Raw genomic sequence first — 18,658 nt, 5'->3', positions numbered from 1 at the left:
GCAATTCAATATTTACCCACGAAGTCACCTGTGCATTTAAATACGTCCATTCGGGAGCAGAAACGTTTACAGACTTTCGATGGTTATAACTAGCTCCATGTACGTCGTGACATGTCTCCAGTTACGAAGTTTATCCGGCAAACTTCGTAACGATCGTGAAGCGTTAAATAAATGTCGGCAAAATAAAACATCAAATGGCTAGACTTGAGAGAGAGAGAGAGAGAGAGAGAGAGAGAGAGAGAGAGAGAGAGAGAGAGAGAGAGAGAGAGAGAGAGAGAGAGAGAGAGAGAGAGAGGTGGTTTCGCGAAACGATCATGGTATATAGTGTGGATGGATGCTGTGTCGGTTTACACATTTGCGCTGCACAGATATCGAAAATGTACAGATACTTTCCCGAAATTTGACTTAGTTTATAACAAGAGTAGAACAAAACCAAAAGTGTTGAAGATACTCTTCAGATGCTTGATTCGCAAGTTTGCTAAAGTTATATTATACTTACAGAAAATAGTCGCTATAGTCTTCTGTTCAAAGAAATATGTTCTTCAACACCACGTTTCTTATGATCGGTGATGTTACATTTTATTATTTCTGTTAATAATCTTTTATAGATTAATGCACCACGGTGTTAATTTCGGATTAATTCAACGATTTCAAACCGTAATTATTTTTTTAGTGAGAGGGCTTTTAGTAGTTCTGTAGACGAAACGATCGGAAATAGCAGAGTATCTCGGCAATGGCACGACGTCTACGCTATCGTTTAGCTGCAGCGATTGTACAGTTGCAGCCCGCGCCCCGGGTAGGCCTAATTCGGAACGTAATAAAGCCGTCAGTTGCAGCGGCGTCGTGCTGTACCTTTGTCATTACTGTTGAAGTACACCTGTTATTGCTACCAGCATCGCGGGCCGCTTCATGAAACGTTTCTCAGTCTGCTCAGTGTACTGGTCTCGCCGTTATATTCAGTTACGTATAATCTGTTGTTTGCATGTCAACACATTGGCCTGTTTACAACCTCCTGTGCACACTAATGGTGACCGTAATTTACAAAGACATAAACATTCGATCCCGCCCGTGAATGTCAAAGGTGAACGGGATTAACTTGATCCCGGGTATCAAGTCCCTGAGATATTGCCTTAAGGGATTCCGAAGAACTCATGAATATTACAATGCTGTTAAATTATCATTCAATAAGTTAATGTACATGTTATCACTTCGAAATTGCCTTCATAGGATTCTAGTCGGGCAGTACCGTTGAGTAAGGCACTGCATAGGTGTAACCAGCTTACAACATTTTAAGTGGACGATGGGTCTGCTGTCTGTGTCGAAGAGTGTAGTGTTGTTGGTAATGGCTCCCGCCCTGCTAACAATAGGTACGTAAGTGACATCTGAACCTTCTGGGCAGGATCAGATTTCCACATGGCAGATTGTTATACGATTTGAGTGTACACTTTAACTATTGTTTTTACAATCATTCCGTCGAGTATTTCCTTTTATTCTTATTTTGCGCTTCTTAAGAAATGTTCAACGCAGGAATAAGTAAAAACATACTGTGGAAACATATGCCAACTTTATGAAAGCAGTAACGTCGTTGGAATTAGGAAAGAAGATACAACTACCAGACCCCACACCAAAAAAACTACCTTGTCGTTTTGTTCAAAGAGAAAGTGCCTCGTATTTAGATGTTAGGCTTTCCCTAGTCAGGCGTGACCGTAAAGGTTTGCATTGATGTTCTCATGCCAATAACGTATCCGACGATAATTGTTTTTGATCGTTTCCGGTCACAAATGAAGGACACAGTCGTTAAAATCAGCTTCGATGTCACATATTTCCAATGCCTTGTAAGATCTTCTATACTTAAATTCTCTTTGTAAGTGTTCTTAATATAGGCATAGGCTGTAACAGTTGCTTTGGCTGAGTTTTTACGCGCTTCAATGATGGCATATCTGATTTGATTTATCTCGAAGCATCTTAAAGCGCCTACTAATTTATCGGCTAGACTCATTTAGCCGAAAAATCGTAATTCCATTTCGCTTTCCATTGAGACTTTGTGATAAATTGAGCTTATCTTCGGAATTGAAAATCGTATACCCTTGTCAGATTATCATTTTATGGAAAAGTAAAGGTTACAAGATATTTGATGTTATATGCAGAAATGATTGCACTTGCGCATGGTGATTCATCACTTGATTTATGGTCGTCTACATAGGCTACAAATTAACAAAATGTAATTCTTTTGAATTACGACACGGTTTCTTCATTGCACCCACGTGGCTTGCATACACATCACCAAAGAGTTGCGTGGAACTCTAGAGAAAGCCTATTAATTATATGAGCATGATGACACCGTGCTCTGTGCAAGTTATCTGTAACAACCAAAAATCACTTGTTTTTATATGTACAGTGTGTAAATTATTTATTTTTTATAAAAAAACGAAGGCTGCCCTTCTATTATAGCGATTAAAGAAGATTTCCGGTATGGTTAATTACAAATTAATGTAACAATCAAGAATAAATAGGAATACCCTATTCTTATCGTTTCGATGTCTTTTTACTCCTTACTTGGCAACACTGCAAAGTACATATATCATTTTGCAACTTTCGTGGACATCTAAATTTCCTTAGATGGATAAAATGGTGGCCGTAATTTTCTAGGCTTTTCCTTTTAATGAAAACCAGCGTGCTTGAATAATAGAATTAGAAGGCTTATATATATATATATATATATATATATATATATATATATATATATATATATATATATATATATATATATATATATATATATATATATATATATATAAGTTTGCACCCGTCTACTGATCTAGTAGTATATTTTCTGTTTATTCTGTTAGTAATTTCGACACAACGTTTCATCCTAAAAGTAGGACTTCATTATGTAATATCGCACAGAATGACGCCATATACAGTGTAAATTTAACATCTTAAGAGAGCGGTTCGCTTGCATGATACATACAGATTATAAAATAAGTAGATGATAAAAAGGTAGATGGTGATTAAGGATATAAAGGATTGATCTATTCACATCATATAGGATTATCAATATCTACTTGACCTTGCCACTTTATTCAGAGCCATGAATCAGAATATAGTACATGTAGCTGAACATGTTATTCCAAGCAAGCGATAAAGAAGTACAGTATTTGAAAGCAAAAACATATAAAGGTGTTTTATACTTTGCCACGTGACGTACTCTTGTCAATTAAGACACGAGCTATCCATGTGTTTTTTTACCCACAGCGAACAGAGTCCACTGTAAGAGCGTATCGGAGCTCGTAAAGCGTCTGACAGCGGACTACCCGGGGCGTCTACGCCCCGTGAGAAACTGCTCGGACGGTGTTGTAATATCCCACAGAATGACGCCAAGACAAATTATCGAAATGGTGAGAAATTTTCATGAATTCAAGAAGGTACTCGCTGTTTATTTTACCGTGGATTAGGAACTAGAGTGTTATCTCTTTCGAGTCTACATGTAAAATGCATAATTATCTGCACAAGCTCGCTATCTTTAATTGTAAAAGGTTGTTTCAGTATTCATAAAAATACAAAGCTTGTCTTATCCTGGAATCTTTGGTCAGCTGTTATACTTATTCTACGTATTAAAGTATTTCGCACATTTAAATTTAAATTTATTATAAATAATTCAGCATTGTGATAGCTTGCACAAATGTCTCTTCTTCATTTTCAGGACGAAAAGAACCAAATTATTGTGTTGAAGGCTTGGCTCAGCGAGGTGAGCATCAAAACCGTAAACACTTTCTCATAAATTGTCATCCAAGGAGAGTGTATTCACGTGACACGATGAGATGATTACTTTTGAAAACACGTTGACATTGCACACTAAAACTAAACAAGATGTAATGATGAAAAGAGAAGTGACACATCGTTAAAATTTCATTCTGCTATCATTTCAGTCGCTCAATACAATCAGGTGAACTCACACTCTTGTAATGAAGTTTAAAAAATAGTAATAAAGGCATCAATTTTCTCCATTTCTGTTTTTAAACAAAAACCCCACTAGGCGTAATTTTCCTTTCAAAACTCTTCCCGGGGACTATAACGTCATTTGTTTCAATCCGTCAAAGTAATTTCTCGCACTAATTTTGTTTATTTCAACAGAAATGGATTGATGAATACATGACGTGGGAGCCGGCGGATTACGGGAACGTAAAAGACATTCGCATTCAGGCCGACAAGATCTGGTTACCAGACGTAGTTCTCGTAAACAGGTCGGTTTCCAATGATGTTCGTATGCAAATAGAGTGCAAGTCGTTAATTGGAAGGAATTTGCTGCTGTGTCTGCTTTTAGACAGGAATTTCGTTCGTTTGTTAAAGTTGTTCTGCTGTACAGTCTAAATATATTATGTGGAGCTTTTCCATCATGCATAGATTACGACATCTTGTTTTTGTTGAATAGGACAAGGCTCTGTCCATGATGGTATCGCCGTACACAAATGCATCGTGAACATACATAGCCTGAATTAAGACAACAAACGCGTTTCGTGTGCATATATATATATATATATATATATATATATATATATATATATATATATATATATATATATATATATATATATATATATATATATTACGAGGCGCCAAATGTAAAAAAATAATTTAACACGATCAAGCTCTTTTTAGAGATAGAAGAGATGGAAAATGTATATTAGAGAGGAATTATGTATATATATATATATATATATATATATATATGTAGAATACATACATACATACACATATACACACATATACACATACATACATACATACATACATACATACATACATACATACATACATACATACATACATACATACATACGTACGTACGTACGCACGTACGTACGTATACGTACATCGGACTTTGATACAGCTCGAAGATTTTACATTAAGCCTCGTTTTCGAGGCTGCTGCTGCTGACTTAGTACAGTATCTGACAGCGCTGAGAACGAGGTTCTATATGTAAGAAACTTACTCAGCTCAGCACAGCTGCAAAAAGTTTATATATATCAGCACCATGTTTTTTGAAATGCCCAATAAGGGGGGGGGGGGTCAGTGTGTTTTTCAAGTTCAACAAGGGCTCATACTTGCATAAAATGCATTGTGCCAGCCACAAATTTCAGCATTGAGTTGCACTTACGGGCGCCCTTCGGGCGCGTTACTTTAATAATAATAAGACATATTTTTAGAGCCCTGTCCTAGTGCAAAACTTTATATATTTGACATATATATATTTGCGATATCTGTATGTTTAAAATTTTTCGGCGCGCCCTTGGGCGCATTTCTTTAAAATATCAAATATATTTTTCAGCATGCCCTTCATATGAAAAGCATGGCAAGTTCTTGATACTTTCTGTTTTCTCTATAAGAAGCAACATGCACTAATATTTCAATCACATTTTCCTTACAATAGTTTGTGGACATCTGCTTATGCATAAAGAGAGTTGGAATACATACAGCTCATTCAAATACTGTACTCAAACTTTAGAATTGACACTTTTAAGTTCCTATCTTACAACTGACATGACACCAATTTCATTAAAACACAGAATGACTGATTGTTGAAAATATACCCCAAAATTATATATAGGCCATCTATATATATATATATTATATATATATATATATATATATATATATATATAATATATATATATATATATATATAATATATATATATATATATATATACTGAATTATTCAATTTATATTCCACCTTTTGTTACCTTTGTTTCACACAGGGGGGTCACCCTGTTTTTGAAAGTTGGAATGTGTGGTCACCCTGTTTTTGAAAGTTGGAATGGGGGGTTCAGCCACTTTTTGACATCGGCAAAAATAATCTACCGCCCCCTAGGCCGAAGACACTGACCAGTCCCTAATACAACGGTTGTGTTTACGAGAATTAGAAATGATCAAACACTCAAAACACAGTAAATCAGCGACGCTCAACCGACAGAGTATATGAGATTCATTGAAGACGGCATGGAGGTCGCAAGAGATCTCTTTCTACCTCCATGCCATGTTCAATGAATCTCATATACTCTATCGGCTGAGTGTCGCTGATTGACTGGTGAATTGGAATATCTGATCATTTCTAATTCTCGTATTAAACACAACCAAGCACCATGCTCTGTGTAGGCCCTACCGCCACTCTCCTTGCTTCGAATGCCCCGAGGAAAGTCCAAGACCAAGAATTGCTGTCTTGTTGCACAAATTTGCCTTCATCCATCATAGTGCATGGGTTTATTGCACCAAAATTTCCGAATTAAATTTTTGTCTTTATTCTCTTAACTCTGTAGACCGCGAAAGTAGGTTGCACAGCCGACTGCAGTGACCTGCAGTGAACGAGCACTGTGTGGTCGACGCCTAGCGCATGTCCTTTCTTCTAGGAACAGCCCAGATCAGTGGTGATCTCTCGTGATAGCAATACCACGGTCATTGTTGTCGCTGGCACAAAATAAACCGGAAAGTTCAAATGCACTTGAATAGCATAAGCGCTAGCACTATGCTAGCTCTTCATGGCAGGGCTGTGTGTTACCGGCGTTATACGGCCTCCCATAGTGGCTCTTGTGGTGGGAGGCCGTATAACGCCGGTACACACAGCCCTGCCATGCAGAGCTAGCTCTAGCCGCGTACGATACCGGGCAGAGTTCAATCACGCTTTCTGAGCACAAGCATCACCAGGTATTACACTCAATCCAAGACGAGTCTGTATGTAAAAGTGTCCCATGGAGTCTGTGTATAAAACTTCCCAGCTAGCTGTATGTAAAATTTTCCCGCCGAGTCTGTGTATAAAACTTCCTAGCTGGCTGTATGTAAAATTTTCCAACCGAGTCTGTGTATAAAACTTCCCAGCTAGCTGTATGTAAAATTTTCCCACCGAGTCTGTGTATAAAACTTCCCAGCTAGCTGTATGTAAAATTTTCCCACCGAGTCTGTGTATAAAACTTCCAAGCTGGCTGTATGTAAAATTTTCCCACCGAGTCTGTGTATAAAACTTCCCAGCTGGCTGTATGTAAAATTTTCCCACCGAGTCTGTGTATAAAACTTCCCAGCTGGCTGTATGTAAAATTTTCCAACCGAGTCTGTGTATAAAACTTCCCAGCTAGCTGTATGTAAAATTTTCCCAACCGAGTCTGTGTATAAAACTTCCCAGCTAGCTGTATGTAAAATTTTCCCACCGAGTTTGTGTATAAAACTTCCCAGCTGGCTGTATGTAAAATTTTCCAACCGAGTCTGTGTATAAGACTTCCCAGCGTGGTGTGTCTTCAGAGCGAGTTTGTATATGTAAAATTTTTTCACCTAGTCTGTGTATAAAAATTTCCAGCGTGCTGTGTCTTCAGAACGAGTTTGTATGTAAAATTTTCCCACCGAATCTGTGTATAAAACTTCTCAGCTATAGCTCTCTTCAGAACGAGTCTGTATGTAAAATTTACCCACCGAGTCTGTGTATAAAACTTCCCAGCTATAGCTGTGCCCTCAGAACGAGGTTGTATGTAAACTTTGCTGTGTGTAGTTGTATTATCAGATCGAGGCTGATATATATAAACTTTTTGCAGCTGTGCTGAGCTGAGTAAGTTTCTTACATATAGAACCTCGTTCTGATACAGCGATACTTCATCAGACCGAGGCTGATATAAGATTTTGCAGCGCTGTCAGATACTGTACTAAGTCAGCAGCAGCCTCGAAAACGAGGCTTAATGTAAAATCTTCGAGCTGTATCAAGTCCGATGTACGTATACGTACGTACGTGCGTACGTACGTACGTATGTATGTATGTATGTATGTATGTATGTATGTATGTATGTATGTATGTATGTATGTATGTATGTATTCTACATGTATATATATACATAATTCCTCTCTATATATACATTTTCCACCTCTTCTATCTCTAAAAAGAGCTTGATTGTGTAAATTAATTTTTTAACATTTCGCGCCTCGTATATATATATATATATATATATATATATATATATATATATATATATAATAACATAAATTACTTCAAGTACAAAGTATTAACATCTGTTACTTAAATTAGATGCATCATGCAATTATCAGACAGAAATGAAAGGATTCGTAGCAACACTCTCATTTATATGTATTGGACGTACCATTCTATTTGTAGGTGGTGTTAAAATTTGGTAAATAATATTTGTTTTGGTAGCAACAAAACAAAACAAATATTATTCATTCTTGGTGTACTCAAAAATATCACGGCCAGCAAGGCGGATAAGATCAGAAAGGAAATCACAAAGATATTTGGTGACATTGGCCTGAAAATCACGATCGAGACAAACCAGAAGATTACAAACTTCTTGGATGTGACATTTAATCTGAACGACGGCAAGTTCTACCCGTATCGTAAACCAAACGACCAAACAATGTATATCCATAAGCAGTCTAATCACCCGCCAACCATTATTAATCACATACCTGACGCAATAAGCAAACGCATCTCAACAATATCTAGTGATAATGGCATTTTTGATAAATATAAAGGGCAATACAATACGGCGCTAAAGGCAAGCGGTTACACCGAGCAAATTGAATTCACCGAGACCAACCAATCAGCGAGGAGAAGCAAGAACAGGAAGCGTCATATCACGTGGTTCAACCCCTCTTTCAGCAAGAACGTGGAAAGTAAAATCGGCAGGAAATTTCTCCAGCTTGTCAATAAATATTTCCCAAAGGGGTCTAAACTTCTCAAGATCTTCAACAGAAATACAATTAAAGTGAGTTATAGCTGTATGAAGAATATGGCAAGTATAATCAAATCGCACAATAAGAGGGTTATCTCCGGAGAACAGCGTAAGGAACAACCAGCTGATTGTAATTGCAGGGTTAAGTCGGCATGCCCCTTGTAGGGTAACTGTCAAGTCAAAGGCGTGGTGTACAAAGCCAAAGTATCAACGGAGGACAACGGAGAGAGGGTTTATATCGGCCTCACTGATAACACCTTCAAGACGCGCTACTAATCACATGAAATCGTTCCGTAACGAGAGATACAAAAACGACACCGAGTTGTCAAAATTTGTATGGAACTTAAGAAATAAGGGCCAAGACTTTGACATTTCATGGTCAATCATTGATAAAGCATTGAGTTACTCTAACATGAACAAGCGATGTAATCTTTGTATATCAGAAAAGCTGCACATTATCAATGCTGACAAATCTACACTGTTAAACAAACGCTCTGAGTTGGTTTCAAAATGTCGCCACCAAAACAAATATTAGGCCCTATTTATCGAATTTTAACACCACCTACAAATAGAATGGTTCGTCCCAATCATATATGTAAGAATGTCGAGCTAGTAATCCTTTCACTCTATCTGAGGATTGCAAGATGCATGAAGCTTAAGTAATAGATTTCATTACTTTGTACTTGAAGTAATCTATTTATTTATAACGCTCTGCTTTAAAAAGAGCACTGTAATTTCCCACGATGACATCTGTATACATCGATATATATATATATATATATATATATATATAATTCCCCGTTTTTTAGTTTCTTTAATAGTTGTTTTTATTTGTGTTCAACAATGGTAATGGCTCGTTTAAGAAAGAACGAGAACGATTTTTATTGAGGGGCTATCAGTAAGATGGCTTGAGCGGACCAGCGGGTAGAACTTCAACCTCTAATTAATTCCTAGGCTTCTATTAAATACGGGAGTATTGAAAGATTGTCTCATTTTTAAAAGAGATATTTTTATGCCCAATGGAATTATAAAATATTATGCCTGGCAAAAGCCATGTCGATTCCTCCCCGGTGATATCTATAAAACAGTCTCGTCATCAGTCAACAGAACGGGGCAGAGATGTAGAACATGCGTTGTGTTCTCTTGTGGTTATGTTGCGATGTACTCTCGTGGCAATTTGCACTTTGGCTCTCAAAGCCACGCCTTGTGCGCGTGGCAAATAGACTCATAATGTACATTTTCAACGATAGGCCTACTTATCAATTTAGTCATTATAGGTTAAATTAATGGTCATTTTTTGCGTTGAAATTCTTTTCTTAGTCCCAAGCAGAAATTTCGTGTGGACATGTTATTGTATCTTTTACCTAGTATAGTTCGCATCAGGCCATTAGCCAAATAAACTTTTCATGTGTTTTGTACACAGTGCTAGCCAAGTCTACCAGCAACAAATCATCCCAGATGTTATCATCACTCATAAAGGTTTAGTCACCCGAATGGCGCCGATGCTGTTTCGTGCGACATGCCCCATCGATCCAGCTTACTTCCCGTTTGACGACCAGATATGCAACATGACCTTCATGTCGTGGAGCTACCACGGTGGTCTCCTGGACCTCGCCATCGATCAGAACACGAACATCGACAGCTTCAAGTCCAACAGTGAATGGGAACTGACGGGACTCCAAGTCGTGAAAGAATGGATGTACCCACCGTGTTGCCCCGAGCATTACCCGCTTATCATATACAAGCTTCACCTGGAGCGCCGCTCGACTTTTTATGTCTTCAACATCGTCTTCCCGTCATTCCTAGCGTGCATTCTGGTGGCTGTAGGCTTCATCTTGCCATCCGACTCCGGGGAGAGGGTGACACTGTGCATAACGAGTGTGCTAGTCGAGTTCGTTTTCCTGGAAACTACATCCGATTACATGCCACCAAATGCCGAAAATCTCCCAATCATTCGTAAGTACACAGCTATCGAATTTTTCAACCTTCTTAGAATTGAGCATGACTTTTGTTTGTGACTGAACGTCTTGAAAAGACCTCATGCATGACGAAATAGAGACTGGACTTTGTTCTCACAAATTTGGCCCTCGTTAGTTGCCTTTCAATCCATTGTGTTCATAATAAGTTAAATAAGTGCTTTGACGCTTAGTAATCGACCAGCACACCTTTTCAAAAGCTTTTTGTGTTTATTTTCTTAAAGACCATGGACCCCCGTTTTTCTCGAGCGTCTATAAAAAGATGCACGAATTAAAACCCCACTACAGCTGTATCTTTTTGCACTTTACGTACAAAAAAAATACCATCAAATCTTTGTAGAAAGTCTTAAGATTATCATCGTCAGATCATAATGCCTTTCTAAATATCAATATTTCAATTCTTGGTGACGGATTTGGTGGATTAAATTCAGGTACTTACACGTATATTTGGGGCTAAGTGCACCATCCCGGAAACTGTTATCCAGTTGGTTGGCTGAATCTTAGCGTTATCATTGAATTATACAGCTGCACATCAACAATAGATTTGCGGCGGCCATAATTGAGTTGCAACTGGAAATCCAAATTGTGAGTTCATCGCCAAAGTTCTGCGGCCACACTTCCATTTGTATTTGTTATATAGGATGCCTTTGGTTTCACACCGTATTAGCTAAAACTGCAAAAAGATACAGGTAATAGGGCTTAACAATGATATATATCGCCAAAGGAGAGAAGAATTCACATACTGTATACACTCCTTAGTGTACTGTACTGAATAGCCGTGAGCATTGTACTTTTTTCAAGAACGCGCCTCGGGGGCAAAAATTTGGACTCTAAAACTTTTCCAATTCTTTTTTGATATACCACTTGTGGGGGTTCGTTTTAAAGCTCTTAGTATAAGAAAACTTTTAACCTACTTAGTTTTTCGAAACTCGAAAATTATATTTTTGTCCATAGAGTTGCACACAGGAATGGTGGCCATTTTGAATTTTAAATATTGGTAAATCTTGAGTTATTTGTTTCCCTAGTACCAAAATTTGCAAATTTTATTCTTTATTTTGAAAGAGAATGTTTGAAAGATTTCTCAAGGAAAGTTTTAGCAAAAGTTTAAGTCTTTCACTTTCGGGACGCATAGCCTACTACCTTAAAACATGGCTTTAGTCCCTTGAAACCGAACTGCAAATCAATTTCCACTCTCTTTATTTCAGAGTTGTACCTGTTAAGCACTATCGGTATCGTGGTTTTCTCAGTCCTGATGACGGCTGTTTCACTGAGGTTTCATTTCAAGGGACCCCTGTGCAAGCCAGTGCCGCCATGGCTGCACCAGATCATCTTCAAGTTCATCGCACCCCTCGTGTGCGTGCAGACGGAGTTCCCCCGTCGCAGACCGGAGGGAACCCAACATCAGCAGACGCAGCCCCTGAGGCGCAAGAATGCCGTCCGGGCGGTCAAGTTCCGGATGGTCGGACCGCGCATTCCGAAGTTCCAGAACAACCCATCCCGTCTGATATGGCTGGTAGGTGACAGTGCCTACGATCAGGACACCGCTGATAAACTGGAAGCAGGCGAGCTCACCGACTCTCAGCAATGGCAAGAGATGGCCAAGATCATCGACAGATTCTATTTTGTCATCTACTTGCTGACCGTCGCAATTTTGATAATCAAATTCGTCGTTACTATCATTGTCGAAGGCGGAAGGGAAAGACACGGATTTTTAAATTCGACTGACAGTTTAGACATACGCAGATCTTAGCGTTTCCGCTGTAATTCGCGAAATTTCAATGTGAGTCCCAAGGCGTCAGTGTGCAGGTTGATAAATGACTTACAGACGGTCTTCGATAACTTAATGATTCGCAGGGAGAACAATTAGCATTAAGGTAGAACGCGCCCCGGGGACAGATATTCGGACTCTCAAACTTTTACAATTGTTTTCTGATATACCACTTGTGGGGGTGTTGGGTTATTTGTTTCTCGAGTACCACAATTTGCACGTTGACCCCCGATTTTTATTCTTGATTTAGTAAGAGAATGGCTGAAAGTTTCATTAGGGAAAGTTTGAGCAAAAGTTTAAGTATGTCACTTTTGAGATGCATACCATCTTAAGCTACGTTGCGCAAGGAAGATATAACATCCATTCAATCGACTGTCACTTTAGGAATTTTGATGAGAGAAGTAAAATAAGCGACTGTTTCCGGATAATTTTGATATATATATATATATATATATATATATATATATATATATATATATATATATATATATATATATATATATATATATATATATATATATATATATATATATACACACAAAATGTATACAATGTGCCCTCCCGGTTATCACCATAATGGCTTTATGGCAACCTCTGAACTTGGGCACAGAGTATATATATATATATATATATATATTATATATATATATATATATATATATATATATATATATATATATATATATATATATATATATATATATATATATATATATATATATATAAAGATGTCATCATAGGAAATTGCAGTGCTTGATGCTAAAGTAGAGCGTTATAATAATAATACAAATGACTTCAAGTATACAAAGTAACAATATAGGTTCCTTACGTTTTATGGATCCTGCAGTCTTAAGACATGCATTCAGAACTGAAATATCCTTACCTCTACACTCTCATTTATATGATTTATGTGGTTGGGTCGTACCATTATATTGCGTTACTAGGTGAGGTGGTATTGAGATATCAAATGTATGGTAAATAATATTTATTTTGTTCGCGACATTTTAAAACTAACTCCGAGGGACCTTATTTATCTAAAATTCTTCTTTGAGCTGTTAGAAAAATTTGCCGCTCCTCATAGTATCTGTTGTTTAGTCCCTAATGACACCTGTACGCCTCAACATTGGTAACATAATGTGCAAGGGTACAAACAAGACTGAGTACATCTTCAATTTTATACTTCATAATCCTCAAGTTTCAACATATATTATTAAAATGTTGTACTCAAAAATACATTTTCATAAAACGTTATCAAGATTTTATAGACACAAAACCCTTTTCTCTAATGTTAGTATGACATTATATTAGCACACTTCAACACCGTCCTGTTTATTGTAGATAAAAATTGTACGAATCATGGGCAGCCAAACAAATGTTTATTATTGTTTAGGTAAACTTTGCGGACGGTTCCCTTCCTTTCTCATTAGTGGCCGGGAAAACTTTTGCCTTTCCGTTCTAGAAGTAACTCAACCAAGTCTAGGTAGTGTGTAGGAGATATGATCCGATTATTTTATGGCAGTTGCCGATTGGGAGTGTAAAACCATGTCGGAAGATGAGTGGAGCTGGAAGAGGGAGTACGCTTGAGAGGGCACTTGTGATTATTTTAGCGAGGAGAGGAGAAAAGGGGAGGTTCCTGGTAGGGATTTGAAAGGAAAAAAGAAGACAAATTGGGGAGATTTCCAGATTGTAGTGCGTAGCGGCAGTTGCGGACAACTTTCACTTTGCTCTCAAAATATATTTTTTTCCGCGACTCGTGACAATAGTGCTGTACATCAACTCGTAAAACACCTCCAATTAACATTTCTCGAATTTTGCTGAGTGGCTGCCCTTGACTCGTATATTGGACATTTTACAGCAAGCACCATAACCTTTGCACGTCACACTTACATTTCATAGATTGTCATTTTTAGATTAACGAAATAGATGTTCTGTTTCTCATAATTACATTTCGCAACAGCGGAATAGGCGCACCTTCCCACAATGATCATCTGATACTGTATATAAGAGTTAAACGTTATAACATTTTGGTAAAAGTACCTTCAACCTGTCCATTTACATATTCAATTTTGTTGGCCAGTGGAAAAGTCGCAATGAAAGCTGAAGTCACGAAAAATAGGTGAAGCGTGAAGCTTAACATTCACGTAGTCATGCATATTTATCCTATTTATAAACACATCTAAACTATTATTTTGAAATGCAGTCATTTCTGCTGTAACTGTTATCGTGCAGAGTAATAGATGAACTAGTTTTGACGTCGTTATAGTATTGTAGTGACATTATTAATTTTACGAAGTGGCATACATTTACGCGAGAGAATATTCATGTTGGGGTTTTGCGAAACGTAAGATAATTGAACTAAAGATGGCTAAAAATTGTGATATATTCAAGTGTTGGTTAAGCGTCTTCCTTTCCTAAGTGTTGAGAATATGAGACTTAGAGGGACAAGAAATATAATATTCCCGATAGTTTTTCATGTTTTTGTCATTCCTTTCCCTGAGGTATTTGGAAGTACAAGTTACACGTTGTCGTTACTATGCGATGAATGCCATATTACTTTTGGTATGTAAATTCTAATCTGGACTAAATTCAGGCGTCATCAGCAACATTGGACATGTATAACTGTATAGACAAGTTCGCCATTACGCGTGTGTACATGATTTTTAGTTTTAAACAGTAATTGTACACCAAAAATACATAGTCTTTCTTTTAAAATTCACGGGAATGAGTCTAGTTCGCTGAAGTACTATGCAAAATGAATACAAATTCTATTTACTGAATAAAGTCTACGTGGATTCGGTTAAAAGTCCGCACAGATGTTGCACTGATCGCTAAACATCGTGCAACTTCGGAATAAAGGAACTCAACGTGGACAACGTAACATCATTTTAGGGCTGGGGATCAAGCAAGGCGTGGCCTAGATTTGTGTTTGTTTCATCGACAGATATTTACACATAAGGCAATTATCATTTGCGAAATGGCATTCTGGTGTCGAAGTTGGCGATCATGTCGCGGGAACGAAAGATTCATGAAACCTTGCCAGGCAATCAATCAAACAATCAACCAATCAATAAATCATTCAATCTATCGGTCAACCAACATACCAACCGATCGATCGATCAATCAATAATATATTCATTAAATTGATTATCTTGTTTTGTCCATATATCTATATGATTCACGGCAGCCAGAATGCCATTTAGATAACATCCAAGTGTTAGTGCATTCTCTGTCACAATCAAGAATAAAATTCAAAGGATATTTTATAAAGTAAGAAATTAGACGAGCAAATTACCTAAAATTCACACATTATTTCAAAATTAAAATTGCAACTTTACCGAGTCTTGACTCCGTGGGGCAACATTGTGAACAGTGAAAACTTCATTTACTCTGGTGTCTTCGGGATGAGTCCACGCAAGGAGCAGACAAGCAAAATGTTCAAATCGTTCGAGTGTCCAAAAATATGTTCCCGATCCGCATTAAACCTGTCGCGAAGCATCTATACAGGATGAATCATAAAATGTCATATGTCCATTAAACCGTATAAATACTCACATTGTCATTAGGATTGCAGCCAAAATGTTAATAAACAAGCTTTAAGAAAATGTGACTTTGAAAGCTACCAAGTTAACGTAAACGTTATGTTGAAATTTACACGTGCGAAAGTTGCAATCGCGAGGAGTAGGTCCTACGGAGGCTAACTTTCGAAGTCCTTCCTCGGTCAAACGTGCCCGCGATCGAGCAGTCGACCCCTCTCCGGGTTACGTATCACCCTATGTGAAATCTTTATTTTCTGCTACCACCTCCCTCTGCTGTGTACCAGGGTTTATAAAATATTTCAATATAAAGAATGTCCACAAAATACAAAAAACCTTTAATTACAAATGAAAAGATAAAATCTTAAGACATTAATGTAGGAATTATCATATGATTGTCTAACATTATAGATATTATTTGATAGTGTGATTTGACATCACCATTTTGTCAATTTCATTCATTTTCACCCACGAAACCTCAGACTAGATCAATTTCGAAATGTTTGTGTGGTTTCGTACTGCCATTTTCAGACCTTGTCGCTTGGTATACGTCTCATCGACATTCTGCATTATTTAATGTTTATTTTTAATTTGTGCCAAACTGTTTACATTATTCTTTCACTGTCATATTTCAGCTGGTATGAATCTTATGCTATCTTGGCTTACAGCCAGCTCCTTTTTTGCGCTAATGATTGTGTAAGAATGTGGGGGTCCTATTTTTGAAACATTGCTTTGTTTAGCGATCCACATCCGTGCACGTACACACGAGACCTCCACAGGTGATACATCTTTGAAAGTCGCACAGAGAAACCCTGGTAACGTTCACTCCGTTATGATAAAAACACTTATGTCTAGACAATTGTGACTGCCATCATGAATAATACAGACATATGCACAAAACACGATAATTAAATTGATTGATTGAATGATTCATTGATTGATTTTATTTGTTTTAACTCATCCTGTTAATATAATACTTCATCTAGTGGTTTCACAATACTAGGCATGCGCAATATATCATTTTTACATAAGTGTCTATCATGAGAACATGTTCAATGTACAGTTTTTCTCCATGCTGTTAATAAACGTATCATTCTTTATTGTCAACACCACACTTGTTTCTTCCTTCATCTGAAAGCAATTATTACCCTTTTCAGTAATAGAGCGCGAAGCCACTGCAGTGAACTGCAATAAAACTGCATGCTCACACTAATTAGTTTCAGCTGTAGCCAGCTGGCATAGTCGACAACTTTGTTGTCCCATGCAGACAGTTTGTCTGGGGAAGTTGAAATAAAAAGATTTGTACATGGTAATGTTACATTGTATCTTAATCTTGAACACAGGGTGCCAATCGTAAACTCTCATTTACAACTCAGCCTCAGACAGAGCTAGTTTTGCCTTCGTACAAGCAGACTTTTTGGTCTTTATCAAGTAGCCTTGTTCAACACCAAAGTGGCCACGGCTACAGCTGAAACTAATTAGTGTAAGCAGTTTTATTGCAGTTCACTGCAGTGCCTTCGCGCTCTATTACTGCAAATGGTTGTATTTGTAGAGGAATATTTTTTGAAATATATACTGTAAGGTATTAACACATGCATCAGTCTCAATCAGGTGAAATCTGTCTCAGGGAAATGCATGATATCCATGCAAGGTGTAATGTGTTTCTACAAGCGGTATCTCTCAAAGAAAATTATTGGAACACCCATGAAGTTTTTAATATCATTCCGCTATGTTTTATCGCTTGTCTACTTACTATTACCAGCAACATACATGATTATATAGCAATATTTCTACCTTTGGGCAGTCACTCATCTTAAGTGAACTCGTACAATATTTGTGATCCTGTCTTTTGCTCCTGTAATGTAATAACCAATAAATGATCCCGTTGTTTCTTTTCTTTTCTGTTTCTTTTCATGAGCATTAGTTTTTTTCTTTCAAATTCTTTGAACTCTGGGCGTTGTTACTGTTTCCGCTCATCAATGGAGAATCTTCAAGCAGTTGTAGAAGAGGGGTGAAATCACAATGGTGGCTGCCAGGCAGGCCCCCTAGCACTACATTAGAATGTCATTCCCCCGGAGCTTCGACTACTTCAAAAAGTTTCTTCTGTGTTGTAAAGATAACGAAAAACAAACAAATAAACAAACGAACAAACACACAAACAAACAAACAAATCTACCACACAACTGGAAATATATATACTGCAAATATAAATATATGTACATCACAAGTGGGACAATTCTTTGACATATAAACACTTTGATAACATTTCGGAATAGCAAATATATAATATGGCCTATAATTCACACATTATATCAAAATTAATGTGGCAACTCTACCGTGTCCTGACTCCATGGGGCAACATTATGAACGGTGAAACTTTATTTGCTCCACAGTGTCTTCGGGATCAGTACACGCAAGGAGCAGACAAGCAAAACATTCAAATTGTTTGAGTGTCCAAAAAACTGTTCCCAATCTGCATTAAATCTATCAAAAAGCATCTATACATGTAGGGTGAACCATAATTTCTCATTTCTATAAAGTCGAAGAAAAAGTCATCCTATAATCAAGATTGCAGACAAAAAATGTTTCTAAACAAGAATATTTGACTTTGAATGCCACCAAATTAACGTGAACACGGTGTTGACTTGACTAGAAAAT

General features: G+C 37.4%; 1 protein-coding gene across 1 annotated transcript; it reads left to right on the top strand.

Moving 5' to 3' along the window:
• The first annotated feature begins 1,252 nt into the window (after positions 1-1,252).
• LOC139146113 (neuronal acetylcholine receptor subunit alpha-10-like) lies at positions 1,253-12,885 on the top strand. Its single transcript, XM_070717547.1, has 6 exons — positions 1,253-1,367; positions 3,256-3,398; positions 3,704-3,748; positions 4,135-4,244; positions 10,147-10,679; positions 11,905-12,885. The coding sequence occupies exons 1-6, from the start codon at positions 1,301-1,303 to the stop codon at positions 12,447-12,449; spliced, it is 1,443 nt and encodes a 480-aa protein (XP_070573648.1). The 5' UTR covers positions 1,253-1,300; the 3' UTR covers positions 12,450-12,885.
• The last annotated feature ends 5,773 nt before the right edge of the window (positions 12,886-18,658 follow it).

Source organism: Ptychodera flava, chromosome 12, assembly GCF_041260155.1.
Source record: "Ptychodera flava strain L36383 chromosome 12, AS_Pfla_20210202, whole genome shotgun sequence".
Classification (NCBI taxonomy): Eukaryota; Metazoa; Hemichordata; class Enteropneusta; family Ptychoderidae; genus Ptychodera; species Ptychodera flava.
The sequence above is the reverse complement of the archived record's forward strand: the minus strand, read 5'-3'. Positions and strand labels throughout refer to the sequence as shown.

Excerpts from the sequence above, each read along its gene's own strand:
- LOC139146113 (XM_070717547.1), top strand. The coding sequence starts at position 1,301 with ATGGGTCTGCTGTCTGTGTCGAAGAGTGTAGTGTTGTTGGTAATGGCT. Across the intron at positions 3,399-3,703 it reads CAAGACAAATTATCGAAATG|GACGAAAAGAACCAAATTAT; the intron begins GTGAGAAATTTT and ends CTTCATTTTCAG. Across the intron at positions 3,749-4,134 it reads TGAAGGCTTGGCTCAGCGAG|AAATGGATTGATGAATACAT; the intron begins GTGAGCATCAAA and ends TTATTTCAACAG.